Genomic DNA, 22,085 nt, shown 5'->3' with positions numbered 1-22,085 from the left:
TCCCCAGTGGGCCCGGCACCCAGGGGGGTGCAGGTATGGTCAGAGTAGTGGTTAGCAAGCTGGATGCTGGGGTAGGTAAAGGCAAGGGTCTCTCAAGACCACAGGAGGAACAAAACATGTGGGTAGGAGTAAGGTTCAGTGTTGGGAAAGTAACAGGACAGCCAGCTGGGAGTGCCAAGAAGGCGGGTTATGTCCAAGCCCTTGGAGGAAGGTCATCAGGTTGTGGAGAAGCATAGCCAACACAGCACCCTGAGGAGCCCAAACATGGCTGCGGAGGCAGGCACGGGTCTGCAAGGTGACCAGGAGAGCAGGTGCTCTCGAGGGAGGGATTCTGGCCGCCTTCGCACACCTGAGCAGCTATAACCCACGGCAGCTTTACTATTACCCCGTGCCTTCCTTCCCAAAAGCAGGCATTCTAGCCCGCCTTGCCAAGGTCCTTCCTGCTGCCTGTAAGGCCCTCTGTCAACTGCCCCCCACCCCCATCTCACTGTTTGATCCTCAGCGCCTCCAAGGCTCCAGCTCAGGGCTTTTGTACTGACTCTTCCCTCCAACTGAAACATTTTTCCCCAAGTACGTTCCCTCCTACTGAACATTAACCACCCCCCTAGAGTCCCCCCATATATCCACAGGGCTCTCTCCCACATCTCGTTCCTGTCTTTGTCAAAATCTCCCCTTCAATCTCTGTTCTCCCCACCCCATCGAATGTAAACTAAAAAAACAAAAAGTCTCTTCTCTCCTATTCACAGCTATGTATCTCCACCAAGACATAAAATAGGGTCTGGTATCCACGACTTGCTCACTAAATTGCGTGCATTTACTCTGCCAGGCATTTTTCTGAGCGTTTTACCTGTCTTAACTCATTTACTCTGCACAACACCACGTGAGGTAGGTACCGTTGTTCCCAATCTCATTTGACAGATGAGAAACTTAATACCTGTTACAAGCAGAACAGAAATGCTGGGGCACAAGGGGACCCCCAGACCCACGGGCCTTCCTATGAGGTGGTTAAGCCGGGAGCCGACTTTCGACTGGGCCCCCAAAAATCAGCCCGGAGGTCCTTCCTTACCGAGCCTCTCCGTTTCTGCGAGAGCTCTCCGCGCTCCTGACTAGGCGCGAGCGGGGTGGCTGTTCAGCAGTCCACAGACCTATTTTTCCTTCACCCCCGGTTTTCCGCTCCAAAACCCATTCCTGCCTTAGTCCTCGGTGGACTAAGTCCGAACATGGAGTGCCTCGGCCAAAACCATCAGAGCGTAAACCTCCCGAGGGAAGAGTCGCCCCCGCGCATGGAAATCTGTTAGCGTTTAATGGTTCATCTGAGCATAGTTTATTTTTAAAATTTAATATCGTATTTTTCACATTGCCCACCATTACTCACAGTTGCCTTGAAATTAAGCTCCCTCTGCGTTGTCCTCTGAGACACCACGAGGAAACGGCAGAGTTCGCGCTGTGCCACGTAGGGGCAGGGAAGACGCCAGGCGATCCTCATGGGACTGTGGCGTGCACTTCCCCTCTTCCACTTCTTAAAATCAAGCCCCAATCAACGTTTGAGGAGCCCTTTTTAAACACTCATGTTGGTTTCGGAATGTATTCGTACAGCGTTGCCAAATTATGTTGTGCGGCGAAGGGAACTATGCGATCATATTTTACCTCGCCCTGTACTCTACATGACACCGCCATCATGGGCAGCAGGGAATGATGGGAGTGCGCCATTTTGCTCGAGAGGGCGGGTATTTCCGGTTCCGGCGTGGGGTTTCTCTCTCTTTTTCTCGGCTGGGCCGTGGCGGGAGCGGCTGTGGTGCTCGTCTCTCTGAGCTATCCAGCACCATCCTCGTCGCTGCGGCGACACCCGCACCCGCCGCCGCCATGACCGAACAGATGACCCTTCGTGGCACCCTCAAGGGCCACAACGGCTGGGTGACCCAGATCGCCACCACTCCCCAGTTCCCGGACATGATACTGTCCGCCTCTCGAGGTATGGGCTGAGGTGCAGAGTTGGGGGGGGGGTGTTGCGCGCGTAGCATGGCTGGGCCATGGGGCGCGATAATTCGGTTTGGGTGTGAATTGACCCATGCTTCACCCAGTGGCTGCCAGGAGGGTTGCAAGGTTGGGGGCCTTTTAATCTCTGGCCCAGCTCCCCGCATTAGCGGCTGTGTGCCCAGGAGCCTACGAGTCGGGCGGGGCGGTGATGATCCCAACATGCCATCTGAGTGTCCATGCTGAAATCCAGAGGCTGTTTCTGAGCTGCCGCCCGACCCTCTGCTGGGTTGGAACTTGAGGGACTCTGAGGGAGCCCTGTGACTCCAGTATCACGGCCATCACGGGCCTGCTCGTTCTGCCCTCGGTTTTCTTGTTTTCTTTGCACCTGACTGCGTTTGGAGGCTTCTTGTGCCTTGCATTTGCGCCCATGGTATTAAAAATCATCAGGAGCTAGGATCGTGTCTGGCATTTAATTGGAAATCTTGTTGAGTGAAACACAGTAGTGAAAGCATCCAATGCTGTAGCACCTAAAGTGGCTTTTCTAATTCCAGCACTTGCAGCCCTCAGCAGTAGTCTCTGGAGGCCCGCAGCTAGTCTTCCCCGACCCAGGCAGCTGTGTTCGTGCATTAGACCTCAGAAAAGATTTGAAATGGGTGCTTGAATTGGTCTGAATCTCTGAAAGGGCTGTCCATAATCTGGTAAAATTCTGTGCACCTGAGTTAAATTCTCATGGTACCACTTAGCTCTACTTCACTCTTGAATAGTGAGGCTCTTGGCTTTGGGCTATTAATTGCTTTCATAGCTTGCAGTCCCCCTACCCTCTAAATGGCCTTGATTCGTCTTGTGAGCCCACCAATCACCTTGAGGCATCCTGGATTATCCAGTAGATCAGCAAATGGGCCACGGGGTTTATTACTGGACTTTTCTTTTTCTGTTTTACCTCCCTTAGACAAGACCATCATTATGTGGAAACTGACCAGAGATGAGACCAACTACGGCATCCCACAGCGTGCTCTTCGGGGTCACTCCCACTTTGTGAGTGACGTGGTCATCTCCTCAGATGGCCAGTTTGCCCTCTCAGGCTCCTGGGACGGAACCCTTCGCCTCTGGGATCTCACAACGCAAGTAGCTACTCTGGGGCATTGGGGGAGAGCTGGGTAGAAATGAGGTAGATAATATTGGGAGGTGGTTTCCCAGGGGCAGTCGGGTCCATTGTGGGAACTGTAAGGCAGGCAATACCTGGAGAAGATAATTGCCTCCCTCCTTGTTGCTTTGAATTTGTTATGCAGAATTGCTGAGGAGTGGTGTGGTTGAGCAGTTTTATCAGATACTGCACTTAGGAGTAGGCAACAGTTTGAACATGTATATGGAGAGCTCAGTCCTTGGATGGTCAGGCATAGCAGAGGATCCTGGTGATGACAGATGACATTGTCAGCCAATCCCCATGTGGGAGTGAGGACATGTCCTGCAATTCTGAAGGGATTCTCTGGCATATTTTCAGCCAAGGGCCTACTGTTACAGCCATGTCCAGGGTTGTGTGAGTAAAGCAGGTCCAGTGGGACAGGAAGCAGACCAGGGAGACAGTCTGGCTGGAAGAATGTTTGCGAAGTCTGTCTAGAAAGTAACCAAGTCCTCCCTCTCAGGGGCACCACCACGCGCCGATTTGTAGGCCATACCAAGGATGTGCTGAGTGTGGCCTTCTCTTCTGACAACCGGCAGATTGTCTCTGGCTCCCGAGATAAAACCATCAAGCTATGGAATACTCTGGGTGTGTGCAAATACACTGTCCAGGTAAAGTGAAGGCACGTGCAGGGAACACATGTTGAACATTTTCTCACACCCAGCAGTGCCCTTATGGTGATTTCAAGCCTCATCTGGAATCTAAGGGGATTCTATCAGTTCAAAAGGTTTGGGTTCTAGGGGTGTGGATACAGGCTTTGAACATACGTCCCATGTAACTGAAGAGAGGGGTGGGGTCCAGCATTTCATAGGCCAAGATGATTTCTTATTTCCTTTCCATCCTCTGCAGGATGAGAGCCACTCAGAGTGGGTGTCTTGCGTCCGCTTCTCACCCAACAGCAGCAATCCTATTATTGTTTCCTGTGGCTGGGACAAGCTGGTCAAGGTGAGCCTGGAGCCAGGGTGTGTGGCCCTTACCAACCAGAATGTGTGCCCAGTGCCTCCCAGTTGGTCATAGGTCCAGCTTTGAAAGCTCTGCCTCTCATTTGATCTTTCCCCTCGCTATTTTCTCAGTACAGGCCATTAATTTTTGATACTTAGTCTAAAGTAGCCCAGAGTCCCTTGTAAGGTGACAGCATGGAAAGCATTTATCTCTGGTTTTAATTCTCATTGCCCTTAAATGTCCAAGACAAACTCTTTGACCTGTTTTTGTTACTGGTGGAATAGGAATTGGCTGCCCTCTACATGGTGCCATGCCTTTTTTATTTGGCCTGAGCCCTCTTAACCCTGGTGGGTGGATCCATAGCTCTTCACCCGTGACCTGCAATCTTAGGTGTGGAACTTGGCAAACTGCAAGCTGAAGACCAATCACATCGGCCACACGGGCTACCTGAACACCGTGACTGTCTCTCCAGATGGATCCCTGTGTGCTTCTGGAGGCAAGGTAATCAGAGGTCCATGGTCTCCTACTCAATGGGGGACAGTATCTTAGAGTACTGAAGGTAACAGAATAGCAACCCAAGAATAAATGTTTCCGGAGATGACATAGATGAGGCATGCTCTTTAAAAGAGAAAGGTTTGGGAGGAGGGTGTAGCTCAGTGGCAGAGCGCGTGCTTAGCATGCACAAGGTCCTGGGTTCAATCCCAGAACTGCCATTAAAAAAATAATAATAAACCTAATCCCCCCTCAATAAAAAACCATTAAGAAACAGAATAGTAACTTTAAAAAGCAATTAAAAACAAATGTAATAAATAAAAATTAAAAAAATAGAAAGGTTGTCTTCTGTGAAGCTGATTTCTGGAAGCTGTTGTTGAGGTTAGGATCCTGTGTTTTCGGAGCTTAACGTAGTGATGCATTTTCAAGTTGTTAGAGATGCTTGATAGGGTTGGTGTGGTGTCATGTATTAAAGGGAAGGCATACAGAGATAAATATTGATGCTTGAGAAATTGGCTTTGGGGAAGTCAGGGTACTGTGGTGGGGAGTTAAGGGTTAAGAAAGAATCCTGAAATGGAATTAACGCATGGAAGAAGTTGTATTGCCCTGACTCTTCATTTCCTGTCTGCCCAGGATGGCCAGGCCATGTTGTGGGACCTCAATGAAGGCAAGCATCTTTACACACTAGATGGTGGGGACATCATCAACGCGCTGTGCTTCAGTCCCAACCGCTACTGGCTCTGTGCTGCCACGGGCCCTAGCATCAAGATCTGGGTGAGTGCGGGCTGCAGCCGGGGCCGGGTGCCTGGCTGTCCTCTGCAAGCCCAGGCACTGTGGTGATTTCCCGATACATCATTTGACTCATGGCTGGGATTTGAACTTCTGAACAACTCTTGAACCATGAGGCTGTCTGCAGATACCCAAGAAGAATGAGTTAAAACTTCTTGGGATTGGGATTTGCACTTGTGGGAGAGCTCTGTCTACTGACCAGTTGTAGCACAACTGACATTTGGTCTGGGTAATGTTGTTGGATGCGGCCATCTTGTGGAATTTAGGATGTTTAACAGCATCCCTGGCCTCTACTCCCTGCAAGGTACCTGTAGCAAACTCTTAGTGACCAAAAATGGCTCTAGGCATTGCCATGTGTCCCCAAGGGAGCGAAAAATCATCCTTTCTTGAGAATCACTGTTAGAGATTAAAGGGGCTTTTTTGAGTTCTTCTTTTGTTTGTTTTTAATGTCAGTGGCATAAAGAGCTGAGTGTACTTAATCCTAGTTTTACCTCTTCATCAGGACTTGGAGGGCAAGATCATTGTAGATGAACTAAAGCAAGAAGTTATCAGCACCAGCAGCAAGGCAGAGCCACCCCAGTGCACCTCTCTGGCCTGGTCTGCTGACGGCCAGGTAAGTGGGTCTGTCCTCAGGTGATTGAGCTACCCTTTCTGCTCTCGTCAGCCAGTTACAAAACCAGTGTCCTGGACATAAAAATGATTGCCAGGACATGGTTTGCTGTGTCAGTGAACACAGATCACATGTTTATGCATCAGTAGGAAGATTGTGATCTGAGGGGCAGTGGTTAACCTGTCTTAATTGAAGACTTTGATTAACTTGACCTGTTCCCAAATGCATGAATCCTTACTACCAGCTGTTGCTTTCTCTAGCAATACATAACCACCACCCATGACTGGTAGTAATAAGAGTGGAGCTCTTAAAAGGGCCATCTTTGTTGCTCTAGTGGGTCTGCAGAATTCATGGCTCTGACCTATGGCTGTTATCTTTCCCCTGCAGACTCTGTTTGCTGGCTACACGGACAACCTGGTGCGAGTGTGGCAGGTGACCATCGGCACCCGCTAGAAACATGGCAGAGCTTTAAAAATAAACTGGTTTCCTGACTTTTATAAAGTGTCTTTCCTCTGATAAGCAAAAAAAAAGCCTATTCAGAAAACTTCCTGGAACTCATCAGGTTAGTGCAGTGTACATCAAACTGGGACTCTGGCTAAAATGGAGTTCATGATTTTATTGGCTTTAATTCTTGAAGGTAGGGCAACTCTCACCAGAATAGCTGTTGCTTAGTAAATCCTTTGTACTCCTTCTGTAATTGAAGATTTTAAATTCTTGCACTAGTATAGTTTGGAGGTGTTCATAAACACAGTCAGATGGCTTTAAGTAGCAGATAAATGACACGTGCAGCATAGAGGGCTGCCTATACATACTCTCTAACTCATAATGAGTGGCATGAGACCTCTGACTTCAGCTTCTGTGGCTTCAACTAGATTCACTGACACAAAGACTGGAAATACAGGGTGCCTAAAACTCCTGGGCTTGAGGGCCATGGCTGTGGAGGTAGAAAAGTGACAAATGATCTTCAAGTAGATCCTCAGAAGGGCCTGCCCATAAGAAACTGGGTAGGGTATTCAAATTGGGGGGTAGCAGTTTATACCCCAATCTGCGGAAACAGAATCATGCCTGATAGGGAAGGCAATCAGCCCCCCATTCTGTGGCATCTCATTTAAACAGGAGGGACAGACTTGCTATGGAAAAAGTTACATGGCTTCTAAATTAATCTTTACTCATCTAAAGGAATGGAGTCCACAAAAGCAGCAAATAGACTTTTTATTTCCACAACACAACCCTTCCCTTTCCCCCAGGAGCATAAATTGACCTCAGCCATCAAAGCAGAGGACAAAAGCTGATAAGTGACAAGGCAAAGGGTTACTAGAAAAATAGATTCTGCCCAAGGCTCTCCTCCCAGGGTTTCAAATCCCTGTCCCCAGGCTCCCCTCCAAGGCTCACCAAATGGAGGGAACTAAAGAGATGAAGAGAGGCTGGAAACTTGACGAAAGGAACTCCATTCAACTAAAGGGAAAGGAGCCTGGCAGTGAAAAGACCTGAGGGGTAGGGATGGGGTGAGCTTCAGCTCCTAGATTAAGTGCTGAAAAAAAAGGGAGAAAATAATTTATCGGGTGATGTGTAGTTTCAATTGTGTTGACCATCTGAGATCTCTCACTGAAGCTAAATTCTGGCCAGTCTATGGAGGTAGAAATTGGGAATGGAAGGAAAATGTAGAACCCTTCCTACTTCCCCTGGAGAGTAGACTGTTTACTACCCAGCTCTACCCTTTTCCCAGCCTGCCTCCCTATGAAAGCTTCCAAATCCCTTAGCTAAGATGTGCATCAGAAAATGGAACTGGAAAGAGGACTGTTCTGAGTCTTGCCCAAATCGTCCATCCTCAGAATTGACATAATAGTTGAACAGGGGTGGGTGGGGAAAGGGAAATTAAGTAAATGAGATTACAATCTCCCCTCATCCCCTACTCAAAAACTCAGACCCCTGGGCGGACAGAGGGAGGGACGACCAGGCAGCTGTTCTCATCAGGGAGCCATGCAGACCTGCTGGACAGAGTAGGTGAGAGAAGGCTGAGCTGGAGGCCAGGAGAGTTCTTTATGCTCCTGGAGGGAGAAGCAGGGGCCTGGGGTCAAGGAGGAGCAGGAAGCAATGCGGTGACAAATAGTGGGAGGGGCCTTTGAGCCCCCAAACTTAACGGGCCACCCTCCACCACCACCCGCCCCCCTAGTGTTGACCAGAGGGGCCCCTGCGGGTGGCAGGCTGATCAAGGGCAGAGCTTGATGCGGGTGCCCTTGGAGAGCACCCGGAAGAAGGGGAAGACACGCTCGCCCAGGAAGGCAGCCGAAAAGGTGTGCACGTGAGCCAGAGTCTCTGCATTGTAGAAGCCCAGGCGCCCGGCCTCATAGTCCAGGTACACGCCGAATCGCCGTGGTTTCTCACTCGGGCTCAGCAGTGTCTGCTCCGTTGAGCTCTGTGCCTGGTAGCGTTTGCCGTTGGTGCCCACACACCACACTTCCCGCTGGAGCAGGGGCTGCTGAGGCAGGTGGAGCCGGCGGCGGCGATGGTGATGGCGCGAGGAGGAGCTGGCATCCCCACTGCCCACAGAAGACCCCCCAGAGCCCACCTTCTCCTTATGATGGGTCGATTCACGGGCAGCGCCCACCGCCCAGCCCCGCCGCCCACCCACCTCTACCTCCCAGTAGTGCCGGCCAGAGCGGAAGCCCTGGGCCCCCAGTACACAGCAGTCGGCCGAGAAGCGCTTGGAATGGTCAGCAACCTCCTGCCGCCGCTCTGCCAGGCGGACCCCGCGGCGGTCGGGTGACAGCATCAGGGCCGGGTGAGCCGTGTCGGGGTCCAGCGTCAGGTCCACTTGGGAGGAGGGAGGACAAATATACCAGGGATGGAACGACTGCTCCCCATCAGCAGCTAACTCCGAGGTCTGGCCTTTCCTGCCGCCCTCCCCTTCGCCTCTCTCCCTCCCCACCGTCCATCTGTCCTCAGCTCCCCACCTCAACCTAGAGTCGGGCTCAAGTTCCCATGAGCTCCACCTCCTTCCCCACTCTTGTTCCTAGGACACCAGACAGATCTTCCCTCTGGTCCTGGCCCTTCTTGCCACCCCCCAACCCCTACACCTACCTGGGCTAGGACAAGAGCTACTCTTGAAGCCCCAGGTGGCCTGCCTGTATCGTGCTCCACTTCGGCACCCACTCTCTCCCAGGGCCCAGCTTCCCTCAGAACCCAATCTCGGGCCTGTGAAGGGAAAGGCAAAGGAAGGCCGAACAGGTGACCTCCCTACCTCGGGCAGCCTGACAGAACATCCGGCTCATTTTCCTCACGATGGCGTCTGTCAGGAAGTCATGGCTATGGGGTTGACATGGGTCAGGTGACCAGACCTCTGGGGGCTGCAGCTGTACTTCTTCACACCTGGAGGAAGGGGACCGGGCAGGGGGTGGGACCATGATATTCCCAGAGGGAAGAGCAGAAACTGAGGGGAAGGGGAGGAGGGTCCAGGAGGCAGAAACTCGGGTCCTGGGGAAGGAAGGAGAGGAGTGGGATATCCAAGAGAGGCAGGGATGGGGAACCAGATGCCACTGGGTCACAAAGGATAAAGGGTGGGAACACACCTATTGAAAGTCTCCTTGATGTCCTGGGAATAACAGAAACAAAAAGAGGGAGAGGGAGAAAGAGACAAAGAGAGAGTCAGCTGCACAGGGACGGCTCCCTTCTCCCCATCTGATTCCAGCCAGAGAAAGGACTGTAACTTGAACAGGGAGTGAGAAAAAGCACACTCAAGGCCCTCCATAAACATGCATCCATCTCAATCACCCCTATGCCTCAGCACGCCTAGTTCAACTCATCCTGCTGTGAGTCCAATGAATTTTCAACCCCAGTAGAAGAATTTTCACAATATGACTTGGTCGCCTTTTTCAGGATGTCACTGTTGAAAATTCTTCCCTCAACTCACTTAAAACCCTCCTTCTGCAACCGCATCTCCTTTCTCTTCAGTGGGCATCATCATCACACACACCACACTCTGCATTAACTCTGTCTCCAGCCTCAAAAAACCTTTTGGTCTTCAGGTTACGCCAATGTGGGTTCCTCCCAATGAGACGAGAGGCAGCTCTGGACAGGTGTCTGGGAAGCACCGCGCGACAGAGCGGACACAGGGCTCTGACGGGTGGACAGGGAAGGGGCCATTGCTCACCTGGAGCAGCCGCAGGCCCCCCTGCTGGCTCCGCTCCTGGGCCTCAGCCAGCAGGCGGCTCAGCTGGGCGGCCTGCTCCGAGAGGCGGCCGGCCACGGCTCCCGCGCGGCCGAGCTGGGCTTCGTGCATCTCCCGGAGGCGCCGCTCTAGCCCTGCCTGCTCTTCGGCCAGAAACCGTGTCAGCCGCCCAAATTCTGAGGCCACAGCTGCCAGCTCTGACTTCATCTGGCTCTGGGATGATGCAAAGGGGATGGTGGATACCACCTCAACACACAGAAACATAAACCTCCAAGTTTACAACTGCGGCCCCTCAGTCCAAGGGAAAGGAGCCCTACATTCTGTACGGAAAAGGTCCCAACCCCTTCCCCATCTCCTGGTGTTAGCAGGCACCACTCCCTCGCTCCCAGCACACTGGTCCCAAACTCACCCACCTCTGCCTACAACATTTATCTCCACCTTGGCTACCTAACTTGACTCAATCTTCAGGTCTAAGCTTAAACGTTCCCTTGAGAAAAGCCTTCTCTCTCCTCCAGATCGAAATCAGGACCACCCCCCATAAATATCACTGTATCTCCTCATGGCACTTTTCTTAACTTGAAATGTTATGTTTACATTGGAGTATCTTTTAATACCTGTGTCCCCCACTGCTCTGTAAGCTCTGCTGCCACAGGGTCTTCAGACCCTGGCACAGTGCCGACCACAGAGTAGGTACTTGGTAAGAATTTTTTGAAATGGATAAAAAAATTCAGGAATCAAGATCTGAAGTTAGGGCCTGGCTATACCACTAATGACCTTGGGAAAAGTCACTCAATCCTTCTAGATCAGGAGACAGCAAAGTTTTGCTGTAAACGGCCAGATAATATTTTATACTTTAAGGACCAAGAAGCAAAATCAAGGATATTGATAAGTAAGTAACATCGATGTATGAGAGAAAACTTCTGCCCATTCCCACCCCATTTGCCTGCGCTGGGCAATCTTGGATGGTGGGTGCGCTGGAGACATTCTTAGGAAAAAGAGTGACAGGCCAGAGTTGGGAGGAAGTCCTGGCTGGCCAAGTGGGTGAAAGAAACAGTCAATTTCACTCTCTGTACCAAAGGTACTCAGATCCTGATGCCTTCTCTGCACTCCAGGAGCCCAAAAATCTCAACTTAGGCAGCTGGCTAGAAGCAAGGTAACTCCCTGACTCCCAGACTCAAATTCCACCATTCAGTGCCTAGCAGTTGCCAGCCACAGAGTCCCTAATGTGTAGGTGGCGATGAATGAGTATGGGCTCTGGGAAGTGGCAAGGTTCAGCCACCCTGCCAGGGGTTGGGGTGATGGGGGAAAAGGTCAGACAGGAGGGGTGTCCTGGCTTGGTCCCTGAAATTCAGTGCCAGGCCATTCCAGTGCCTGCTGGCCTTACAAAAAGAGACAGGGGTAAGGGGTGGGAAGGGGAAAATACCTAAAAATACTCCTTGGGGAGGGGTGAGCAATAATGAAAAAAGGCTGAGAAACACTGGACTAGAAGACGTCAGGTCTCTGCAATGCTAACACTCACTAATTCCTCCCCTCCATTAAACACCCTGGCCCCCTCTCATGCTCAGGGCTGCTCTGCCCACCACCCACCATCTATCCTGGGGCCTCGGGCTTCTCTGATGGCTGCTGTGTGCATTTTGCCTTGCCCTCTGTGCTGTCTGGCGTGGTGGGCACAGCGGTATGGGGCAGTGGCTCTGGGGTTAGGTGTCTGGGGTGGTAAGCCTGCTCTGCAGCCTTGGGGGCCAGGCACTCAACCTCTGTAAACTAGGCCTATTTTCACTCCATTTTGGAACCTAGGAATACACGTTTCTTGGTCCTCAAAGGCCCCTCTCTCCTCACAACCCTGGGAAGGTATCTACCTTTCTCCACTGCCCCTCTTCAGAGGGTCCAGTCGCCATTTGTGAGAGTGGGAAGCCCACCTTCCCTGCTCTGACCACAGAGCCAGTCAGCCCTGTCAAGGACATTTACTCACCTTCAGCTCTGTCACCCGCCTCTCCTCCTTGGCCTTCATCTTCTGCACAGCCTCCAGGTGCTTCCTCAGCGGTTCCACATGCCCCTGCAGTTTGGCCTGGGGGGATGGAGAAAGGAAGATCAGAGACCTGGGATGGGGGAGGCACCTGCACACATCCGCCATTTCTCCCTGCAGTGGGTTGGGGCTCAAAGCCTGAGCCCCACCAGAGAAATCAAATGAGCATCACACTCCCTTCCTCCCCTTCCTTCTCTTCAGATGACAAAAGCCTCCAACTCTCCGCCTGCACGCATATAGATCCACGCTCTAAAGGTAGGATCCTGACAACTACATAACCGCACACTCAGAGCTAGAATGAACCTGGCTTGAGCCACTCACCACACAGTCTTCCCATATGGTGTCCCCCCTCCTAATTAGCAATCTTCCTCATAATTTTCATCTCTAAATAGTTTTCCAATGACTTTATACCTGTGCTAAAAATCCTTCAATGGTTCTCCACCACCTGCAAAATATGAGGCTCTCACTGCTCTCTCATTTCTAGCCTCCTCTCCTGCACCTACCCCTTCAACACAGACTTAGTTTTAGTCATATAAAACTCCGTGTCTTTTCCTGAGCATAATTCCGTAACTTTATCCGTGCTGTTCCCTCTGCCTGGGACTGCCCTTCTCCACTTGGCCCAAGGCATTTTCCTTTAAAACCCATCTACCTGACCATGGCCCCAGTGAACCCCATCTCCAACCTCTTCTGTGGTTCCAAGGAACAAGAATACACCTCTGCAATCCTTCCCAGGTGCTATCGTCATTGACAAGTGTGCTGTCCCCAGCACAGGGCCTCATGGGAGCAGGGACCTCCCTTTACTTATATTAACGTCAATGCTTTTCTCTGCCCATCGGCTTTCCCTCCCATGCAATTAGTTGCTAAATGGAAAACAAATACGCTCTCCTCCTAAGGTTTTCACTCTCACAGCAAACATGCACTTGAGCTCTGTATTCCAATCATTCGTAGGAGAGTCTTTTTCTTTGAAGGGTTGTGAGACCAGATAAGCCTGACTTTGGGGCTCTTTCCTTTTTTTATGTCTTCTACGTTTTCTGCCTCTCTCCCTCCTTTTCCTTGAGGGGTAAGAAAGGGTAGAAGAGCTGAAGCCTAGATGCCAATCTGAACCTGAGTGCAGCCAGGTGACCTGCTGCAAGCTGTGCTTCCAGTTTCCTCATCTGAAAAAGGGAACTGGGAATAACAGAACCTACTTCATGGATGCTACGCTTGGCACAGTGTCTGGCATGTAGCAAAAGATCAGTATTAAATGTTATCTAGAACTCCTCACCTGGGTCTAAGCTGCCAGCGACAGCCTGATAATGACCCTTCATCTAAAGAGGTTACTGACCTGGAGTACAAAAGGCAGCTGTTTGCACAAGGTAATGGGTGAAGAAAAAATTGCAATATTACAATCAACCCATGACATAAAAATAGCACAAACCACACAAAACTTTGCCTTTCGCTATTACTTTCTCCTTTTCTCCAGGAGTGTCAATAATTTCAACTCTATTAATTCAGAATTTATGATGCTTAAATTTCCCATTTAGTATTTTTCTGAAATTGTTGACAAAAAATTCATACGCACAAATCCAAATAGGCTATTTAAGTGAAATTTTCAAGGATCTCCAACTTTTTTGGAGCTTTCTTCGTATACCATTTGTGCATTATTACTTATTCAATAAAGACATATTTCTACAGAACAACACTGCCACGCTAGTGCTGGTTAGTGTACATAGGAAAGGAAACTACCTGCCTGTAAAATACCCTAAGTAAGTGAGAAAGGGAATCACTCAAATTAGTTCCATATAATAAAACTTATGTATTTACATTTGCTAATCAGTTAATGTCAGATTATTTGTGTCTATGTGGCCTCTCCAAATTGCAAAGCTCTGCAGGGCTAGCATTCAACAGACATGGCTATCACAAATTAAATCCAGTTTCAGAAAGCTCTCCAGAAGAGTCTGCAAGGGGAGAGTGGAGAAGGGGGATGCCCATGGATATTCCACCCTGGGATCCAGTTAACAAAGTGACTACACATCGTTTGATGAGTACAGTTAACTAGAAACTGAGGGGATAAAAAGGGAAGGACAAAAGGAGCTCACAACCTCGCCTGATAATGTAGGGCCTGAAAGGAAGATGGTATTACAGTGCAGTGATTCCTACAGTAGGCTGGGCTTTCTAAAGATATTCTCCCTGTCACTGGTTCAGAATCTCCAATGGTAGGGCCCACTGTACCTCTGAGACTCTCCACTAATAATTCAACCAGCCAGGTTTGACAATCACTCTGTGGAAGGAATAGTTACTTGTCATAAGAAGGGTAGGTTTGTCTTAGCTATATGTACCATTCGTAGCTAACAAACTCTAGACGCCTTACTCTAAAATTGGGTTAATGACAACAGTACCAAAATGAGGTTACTGGAGGAATCAGGAGAAGATGTGAAAACACAAGTCATAAAACAATAAAGCTCTGTACAGACTACATAGAAGAAGCTACCCTCTCTTCCTTGTCCCACTGCTTCAAACCCAACTGGGCCTTCACTAAATAATGTTCTCTCTGCTGGCTGTCTCACACACAAATCTCCTTCACCCAAGTCCAAAAAGAGTCAGGATCAGAAGTAGGAGGCAAGATATTAACTAAACTAGAATCAGACTCCAAGGAGAAAAGTCACACGTCCGAAAAGTCAAACAAACAGGAGGCATCTAAATGGTGGTGACGCTGTTAACAGTATAGGCCAGGGGAAGCAGCCCTGAGCCGGGGGAGGGGGCATAGCCAAGTCTATCACTTACTAGTAGCTGTCTGGCCCTGTATGTATTACTTAAATCTGTCTGATTCTATTTCCCAATCTGTACAATGGCAACAGAAACCACATCAAACTCACAGGGCTGTTCTGAGTTTTACATGAGATAGTCCACAAAAGGTGCTTAATATGGTGCCTGAGGTACATGCTAAGCGTTCAGTAAATATTAACTTTTAATCCTGGGTAAATTAAAGTTCAAAGACATTCACAGACCAAGAGGCAGGTCTTCTGACTTAAAAGCCTCTCTCTTTTTTCTAAATTCTCAGGAAAGGTAAGAAGTCCTGGCCACTTCACCAGAATGATGCAGATCCAACAAAATTCCTCAAGAGGAGAACCAAGCCATATCACGGGGTGGGTGGGGAACCTATTAGGAAATAAGTGCAGAGCATTTGGGTCTGATACTATTTGAGTCAATACTACACTCCTGTTCTTCCTTTCTTATTTGAGGCCCAAGTTCTTTTCCATTTCTAGGGACAGATTTAAGAATCATTCAGAGCTAAATGAGACTGGTGGTAAAGCCCTAGGGGCTTGTCACTTGCACTCCTATACTTAAGACAGTGGAAGTGTAAAACAGCGGTAGCTTTTCCCCAGGAGACAAAGCCCAGTGATATGGCATCACCAGTTCTGCCGATTTCCTATGAGGAAGCCACTCTTCCCTATTCTTCATTGTGTCTACTTTGTCTCACTCTAACCCATCTTAGTGCCAGTAAGTGCTTAGGTCAGGAGAATCAGCTCAGCAGTGTATGAGATACTTTAAGGGGGTAAGACATGTTTCCTTTTCCCAGATTCTCTTACTTCCTCTCCACCCCCACTAAACTCCCATCTTTCTACTTCTCTCACCTTGTACTCCTGTACCACCTCCTCCAATGGCACAACGCTGTGCTGTTTGTGGCTCCTGGATTCTCGGCACACCACACAGATGGCCTCTTCATCCACCTCGCAGAAGAGCTTCAGGGCTTCTTGGTGTTTGGGACAAATGCCCTGCTCGTTTCCACGGCTGCTTCGACCAGGAGTTGGGTGCATCTGCCGAATCACCTGGACCATGTTGGCCAGCTGCAGGTTGGGGCGAAAGCTCCGCCTGGGAAAGCTCTTGCGGCACTGGGGGCAGGTGAAGCACCTCCGAGGGGCTGGAGGCGGCGGCAGTGGGGTGACGGGATCTAGCTCCTCTTCCTCGTCCTCCTCCAGCACTTCCTCCTCGTCCTCCTCATCCTCCCCTCTCAGATCCTCCTCCATGTCCTCCAAGTAGTAGTCCAGGTCTTCCTCCTCGTCCTCCTCCTCCCATACGTAGTCCATGTTGTCCCAGTTGGACCCGCCCATGCCACTGGTCCAGAACACACCCTCCTCTTCCTCCTCGACCTCCTCCTCCATGTCGCCCTCATAGTCTTCATCCCGTATGGGGGTGTCCCACCCCCCACCAGCCCCCACAGCCTCCACTTCCTCCTCCTCTCCGTCCTCCTCCTCTTCCTCCCGATCTAACTCGTCCCTGTCCTCTTCATCCTCCCCTCCCCACAACTGGGTTACACACACTCGGCAGAAGTTGTGCCCGCAGCCGATGGACACGGGGTCCGTGAAGTAATCGAGGCAGATGGCGCACACCGCCTCCTCCTGAAGGGTCTGCACAGGGTTGGGTGCCATGGCAACGGCAGCCATCTTAGTGTCCAGCCAGCCAGTGTAGATGGGCGGTGGGGGGCGGGGGCGGGGGTCTTCCCTCTTAGACGCCCTGACGACCCAGCCCCACCCCCAGCCCTGCCTCTCCACACCTTGCCTCAAGCGCAGCCAGAGAAATGTCCTCCCGACAACCCACCCCTCCACAGAGTTCCCTACTCCCGCACGATAACCGTGTCCCTGCGAGGGGTGGGGACAGAGGTAAGCGCTACCGCCAAGTCCCTCAGGTGGCCCTGAGTGCAAATCTGCCCCAGCGCTCCCTCGGCCTCCTCATAAACCCCCGCCCCTCCTCACTTCCTGGCTCCTCCCCTTAATTTCCGGCCTTCCTCCCAACACTTCCGGCGCCTACGAGCTACCCAAGCTCGCGAGTTCCCTCCGCGGTCGCGCTACGCCTTTTTCTGCCCCCCAACCCCGCCCTGGCCCCCTTGACGACAGGAAACAGAGAGGGGACGCTCTAGCAGACACTCGGGAAAAGGGCGAGAGGCTAGAAGGATAGAGGCCCAAGTCTCTGTGATGTGAGGGATCTGGGAATGCAGACGAAACAGAAGGCCAGGCCTCCCCCATCGCCCGCCACTGGGGGTAAATTTCGGGGGACAGTGGTAGGGCTTGGCGCCCGTCCGCCTTCGGTACTATGACCGCATCGGCCCAGAGCCATCCTACCGAACGGACACGGAGAACTGCAGCAGGGACTCCCCACCGCCAGTTCCGGAAGCGGAGAGGCGGGTGTCGGTGAGCGCCCTGAAGTACTTCCGGCCCTTCTAGGCGGAGGACTTTGTTGTTTGAGGACTCCGAGCGTCGCTCCCGGACAGCCTAGGGGGCGGGGCCTGTAGAAGTGCGGTGGTGGTGGGACTGAAGACACCCCCTGCTCCTTCCCATAGTAGATGGCATTTCCACATCCGTATTAGAAACTGCTGTCAGTGACTATAGCATCCTTTAGGTGAGCTTCACTAACTGTCCAGTAAAGGAATGGTAGCAAATCATTTCGTGCGTAGTGGAACACTTTAGATGTAAAAAGGGAATCCTCTTCAAAATGTATTCTAAAGTGAAAATTCGAAATGTATTCTGAAGTGAAAAAAGCAAAGTGCTGAACACCGTAGAGAATATCTGTAAAAAAGAGGGTGGGGATAGGATGTTAAAAGTATTTGATAGCTTTATAGTTCCGTGTTTAAAATGAGGGCAATAGTTCCTGTATCAGAGGGTTTAGTGACATTAGGGTTAATGTCATGCAAAACGATTAGAATGTTACTTAACACATAGTGAGATATAAGGTTTAGCTACCCACTGTTATCGTCGTCTATCTATGGAAGTGTACTAATAGCAGAGTCTCTGGGAAGTAAGGGATACGAAGGACACTTTTCCGTGTATGTCATTATGTGTCTTGAATTTGAACCAAGTCAATATATTGCCTTAAAGAAAAAAAAAAAGAAAAAGAAAAAAGGAAAAAAACGGGTGTTATCAATTCATTCAGCACTTTGTTCGCTGTGCACCACGCGTGCTCCACGTCCAAAATACCTCGAAGTCTGTCTTCATGGAGTCGCAATCTAAGAGCAAGGACTCAATTAGTTTGAAGAATTGATCTTATTTGAGAGAATCCTATCCGGGATATAGATTGATACTAGTATTAGTAAAGATGCTGCTGTAGTACCCAGAGCGTCCCTGCCAAATGGATTATTTGTGCAATAGAAATAATGCTTGATGCTTAAGCAAAAATTCTCGCTTAATTAAAAAAAAAAAAAACTGCGGGGGAAGTTACAGGACCGTTACTCATGTACAGACTCCCCAGTGAGTGTTAGACTCTGTACGCAGAATTTACCTTGCTCTCGAAGCGCCTCCCGTCCCCTGGGGAAACTTCAGATGTACGCGTGCTTCTTAAGGGGTGGTCTGAACGGTCCAAAACTACGGATCCTCGTGGGTGAATTATACTAGGCCGTGCCAGGAGCTGCGAGCCCTGCTGTGGCAAGAAGTACAATCATAAGACCTAAATGCAGCTCAGCCGGCCGCAGTAAATTCCTTGTCCGCTGCAATTCTCGGCAGTGCCTAGATTCAGGGAGTTATCAGCTTCTGCCAAAGACAGGTTGTTTCCGTAGTGTAGTGGTTATCACGTTCGCCTCACACGCGAAAGGTCCCCGGTTCGAAACCGGGCGGAAACAAGTTTTGTTTTAGTTTTTAATTCTATAGTCACGGCTTGTCCCGCTTTCGGGGTAGTGGAAGCTGTCAGAAGCAGTGAAAGAAATGGTATATGTCCATCTCTGTGTCAGGTAACGAGGGAGCACCGCAGTAGACCACACTCTCCATTAAGTCTTGTGATGTAAATTGAAGTCTAGCACCTCAGCTAGTCTTTTTGCTCTTCCCCTCGGAAGCCCGCACGGCCACCTCTCTCCTATGTCAGATCCCTCGAGTCTAATCACTGGGACAGAGCCAGGCGCACAGTAGGCCCTCCAAAATGCTTGTGCAGTTGCTTCTCAAAGTGTGTGTGTGTGTGTATATATATATATACACATATATATACACACACACATATATATATATATATACACACACACACACACACACACACACACACACATATATATATATATATATATATATATATATATATATATATATATATATATATATATATATATATCCTTGCTTGTGGGTCTTGGTCCCCTGAGACGGAGACCAGTTTCCCGGCAACTGCCCGGCTAGCTCAGTCGGTAGAGCATGAGACTCTTAATCTCAGGGTCGTGGGTTCGAGCCCCACGTTGGGCGTTGTCTTCCTTTTGGAAATGAAGATCAAGAACTCGTTGTAAAGGCACCTCAGGCCACCATTTCGCTTGCTGAAATTTGCCTACCAATGTCCAATGTCTATTAGTCACCCTCTACTTGCGAGACGTCCCGCCCAGGTGTCCCTGGTAAGCTACCCTGGGGGGGAGGGCATGGAGTGGCCTCCGGAACCTGCGGTGGGACTCCAGGGCCACCTGATTGGCGACCACCTTATGAGGTAATTTGAGGTTACTATTCTGCGCTCTCACCGCTGACTCTCGGTTTCGATATCTGGTAAAGAAAGAAGTACTCTGTAATTGGAGACCCTCATGTTAAGTATATTCTCTTTAAGCTCGGTATTAAGAGTCGATCTTTTGTGGAATGTTACCCCACACATCCCAGCCTCCACATCCCGCCCACACATAAATGAATGTAAAAATGTCCTTTTGGGGGAAAACACCCTCACATGAATATCCTCCGTTTACCGGTCTTGTCACGAAATTCTCCCTTAACTTCATTTGAATTCATTTCTTTGTATTTACTGTTTCTCAGTCCTGCAAATTCAGCCCATTTTCCATTTTCCGTCCTTAGAAGTCTCCCCACATGACATACCAGATCACAAGAGAAGTCTGTTGATCACACAAAGCCGGTTTATTAAACTTGCTTAGCGAAGGATAGCATCGCCTTCAGTTTCGGAAGTGTATGGAAGGGCGAAGTTAGGGAGGGTTTAGCACTACACCCTCTGAGGGCAGTCTGGACAGGAATTGGGCAGAGTTTGTAAAACGCGTCCCTGGGGAGTCACTGTTACTGTGGTCTTTGCTTGGAACGTAGGAGTCTAAACAGGCTGGTGTTCGAAGAGTTTGAACTTTGGCGTTTTGTCTTACACAAAAGCTTGTGGATTCGTTTGCAAAGTGGTTTCAAGGTCGTTTTTACCACCTTCACTGGGACTGGAAAACATTCTTAAGAGATCCAGGCTTTTTCACTGAGACAGCCAAAGTGGACAGCTTTCTCTTTTCTGTCTCCCAACAAACCAAGGACACGCCCGTCTGACCTTTTGCTGCAATTCCCGCTTGTCTCTCCTCTCCACCCTTTCCACCCCCGCCCCTCTGGCCAGGTCTGATTTGGAATCCCCTCCTAGTAAGCAGCGTGACCTACGTTGCTCTTGGCTTTCACCAGTTCAAACCTTAAGCAAACGCGTAGTAAGATCTTTGGTCTTTTTTCGAGCGGTGATAAAGGCCGCAGAGGCAGAAGGACTCGCTCTGATTTATGTTCTAGAGGGATTCTTTCAGGAATGATGAGCAGGAGTTGTGAGGGGAGTGAGGCTGCATCAGGGAGAGGGGCTGGAAGGACACAGCCAAGGTCCAAACAGGAAGCGGCCGGCGCGGGGGGCTGGAGAAGGCTGGATGCGTGGCTTGTGTCCTGGACAGGAGAGGGCTCTCCGGATTTTTGCTTTACGTGGTTTAATAGCCAAGATCAGAGACTGAAGTTTGGGAGTGGAGGGGGGGAGAGAGGAGAGAGGAGTAGTGATTTCAGTCTTGAATAGGTTGTGGGACATCTAAAAGGACATATCCAAGATACGCGGATTTGATACTTGTGGAGAACAGTCATAGCTGGAGTCAGATGCGAGGGTAGAGGGTGGCTCAAGCTGAGAGCTGGAATCTGACCGTCGGAGAGATGGACCTGGGTACATGGAGGAGGAGTCGGTATAGGAGAAAAGCCAGCAGTGAGGCTTCCATTGAATCCAAGGGAGTCAAGATGCGCAACAAAGAGGGGACAGATGAGTAAAATCAAATTGTAGTAGAATAAGGGAAAATGGTAAAGCGTGCATGGACTGGGCCACCTACAGGCCCCCGGTGACCTTGAACTAGACTCGGACAGCAGGGCCTCCGGCCCTGTGCTCCGGTGGAGCGGGGTTTTTAGAGTCACAGGCATATTAAGGATCCCTATTCAGTAGGACTCAGCCTCCGCTCCAATTCCTGGCTGCCTAAGTCTTTGGGAACCAACGTCGGCGATGGAAAAGCGCTTTGCAATATTAAATCATGGGTACTATTAATTTGCATACATGTTGGTCTACATACAACGTTAAACCTCAACCCAATTCTGGACATTGAATGCTAGGATTAATGAGTTTTATTTTTATAAAATACTTAAAAGATTCCATTACGTTTTCAAAATTTAACAAAAAATTTCAGCTTTATTTAAATAACATCGACTTAAAATTTGATATTCAAATCAATTAATGTCAATCTCTCATTTATTGTTAATAATTTTGTATAATTTATAAGAAATACATAATTATTTTGAAAGCATATGTAAAATTAATTTTACTTTTGCTTGTTCATATTTGCTTTAATTTATATTTTGACGCAAATATATTCGAATCTCCTGTAGTTTGAATGCACTTTGCGTTTTTGAATCCTTTAGGTCAATCCTGTCAATGGAGCACAAATTATGTGAAAATTTAAACCCTTCAGCTGTCTCCCTAGAAGAGAGTTAATGAAGGTCATCCAATGTCAAGCCACATCTTACCTTCTCTTCTGCAAGGCCTGCTGCTTTTATTCACTCCTTTTTTAACATTTTTATTTTTATTGCTCGACTTGTTTTCGCAACCCACTAACAGGTTGCTTTCCGCAGTGAGACATACATTGTTATCCTGGAGCCGACCGACCGATATTCTGGGGCGAAAATGGTTCCAAGGGCTCTGATCTAACAGGTGA

General features: G+C 49.6%; 2 protein-coding genes, 1 long non-coding RNA gene and 4 other non-coding genes across 12 annotated transcripts; 6 read left to right on the top strand and 1 right to left on the bottom strand.

Moving 5' to 3' along the window:
* The first annotated feature begins 1,229 nt into the window (after positions 1 to 1,229).
* On the top strand, positions 1,230 to 19,327 carry LOC116662816. Its single transcript, XR_004318904.1, has 3 exons — positions 1,230 to 1,307; positions 9,632 to 9,634; positions 19,317 to 19,327. It is a non-coding gene; the product is annotated as an uncharacterized LOC116662816 (long non-coding RNA).
* RACK1 (receptor for activated C kinase 1) lies at positions 1,736 to 6,487 on the top strand. The gene is made up of 8 exons (XM_006177985.3): positions 1,736 to 1,972; positions 2,927 to 3,098; positions 3,621 to 3,768; positions 4,007 to 4,102; positions 4,490 to 4,600; positions 5,225 to 5,365; positions 5,883 to 5,993; positions 6,378 to 6,487. The coding sequence occupies exons 1-8, from the start codon at positions 1,864 to 1,866 to the stop codon at positions 6,441 to 6,443; spliced, it is 954 nt and encodes a 317-aa protein (XP_006178047.1). The 5' UTR covers positions 1,736 to 1,863; the 3' UTR covers positions 6,444 to 6,487.
* LOC116662849 lies at positions 2,177 to 2,244 on the top strand. Its single transcript, XR_004318939.1, has one exon. It is a non-coding gene; the product is annotated as a small nucleolar RNA SNORD95 (small nucleolar RNA).
* Positions 3,383 to 3,461, top strand: LOC116662839. Its single transcript, XR_004318929.1, has one exon. It is a non-coding gene; the product is annotated as a small nucleolar RNA SNORD96 family (small nucleolar RNA).
* On the bottom strand, positions 7,184 to 18,494 carry TRIM41 (tripartite motif containing 41). 6 transcript variants are annotated; one of them, XM_032477238.1, is made up of 8 exons: positions 18,434 to 18,490; positions 15,796 to 17,724; positions 12,128 to 12,223; positions 10,141 to 10,404; positions 9,560 to 9,582; positions 9,232 to 9,359; positions 8,629 to 8,804; positions 8,226 to 8,530 (listed from the first exon to the last, which is right to left on the bottom strand). In XM_032477238.1, exons 2-8 carry the CDS (start codon positions 16,603 to 16,605, stop codon positions 8,372 to 8,374), a joined length of 1,656 nt encoding a protein of 551 aa, XP_032333129.1. In that variant the 5' UTR covers positions 16,606 to 17,724; positions 18,434 to 18,490; the 3' UTR covers positions 8,226 to 8,371. The 6 variants fall into 6 exon arrangements, with proteins under 6 accessions (XP_032333128.1, XP_032333126.1, XP_032333127.1 ...); XM_032477237.1 differs by having other exon boundaries at positions 7,184 to 8,804; positions 9,232 to 9,296; positions 18,434 to 18,492; XM_032477235.1 differs by having other exon boundaries at positions 7,184 to 8,804; positions 18,434 to 18,488.
* On the top strand, positions 18,698 to 18,770 carry TRNAV-CAC. Its single transcript has one exon. It is a non-coding gene; the product is annotated as a tRNA-Val (tRNA).
* Positions 19,302 to 19,374, top strand: TRNAK-CUU. The gene has a single exon. It is a non-coding gene; the product is annotated as a tRNA-Lys (tRNA).
* The last annotated feature ends 2,711 nt before the right edge of the window (positions 19,375 to 22,085 follow it).

Source organism: Camelus ferus, chromosome 3 (genome assembly GCF_009834535.1).
Source record: "Camelus ferus isolate YT-003-E chromosome 3, BCGSAC_Cfer_1.0, whole genome shotgun sequence".
In the NCBI taxonomy this organism is placed as follows: domain Eukaryota; kingdom Metazoa; phylum Chordata; class Mammalia; order Artiodactyla; family Camelidae; genus Camelus; species Camelus ferus.
This window is presented reverse-complemented; position numbering and strand designations above follow the sequence as displayed.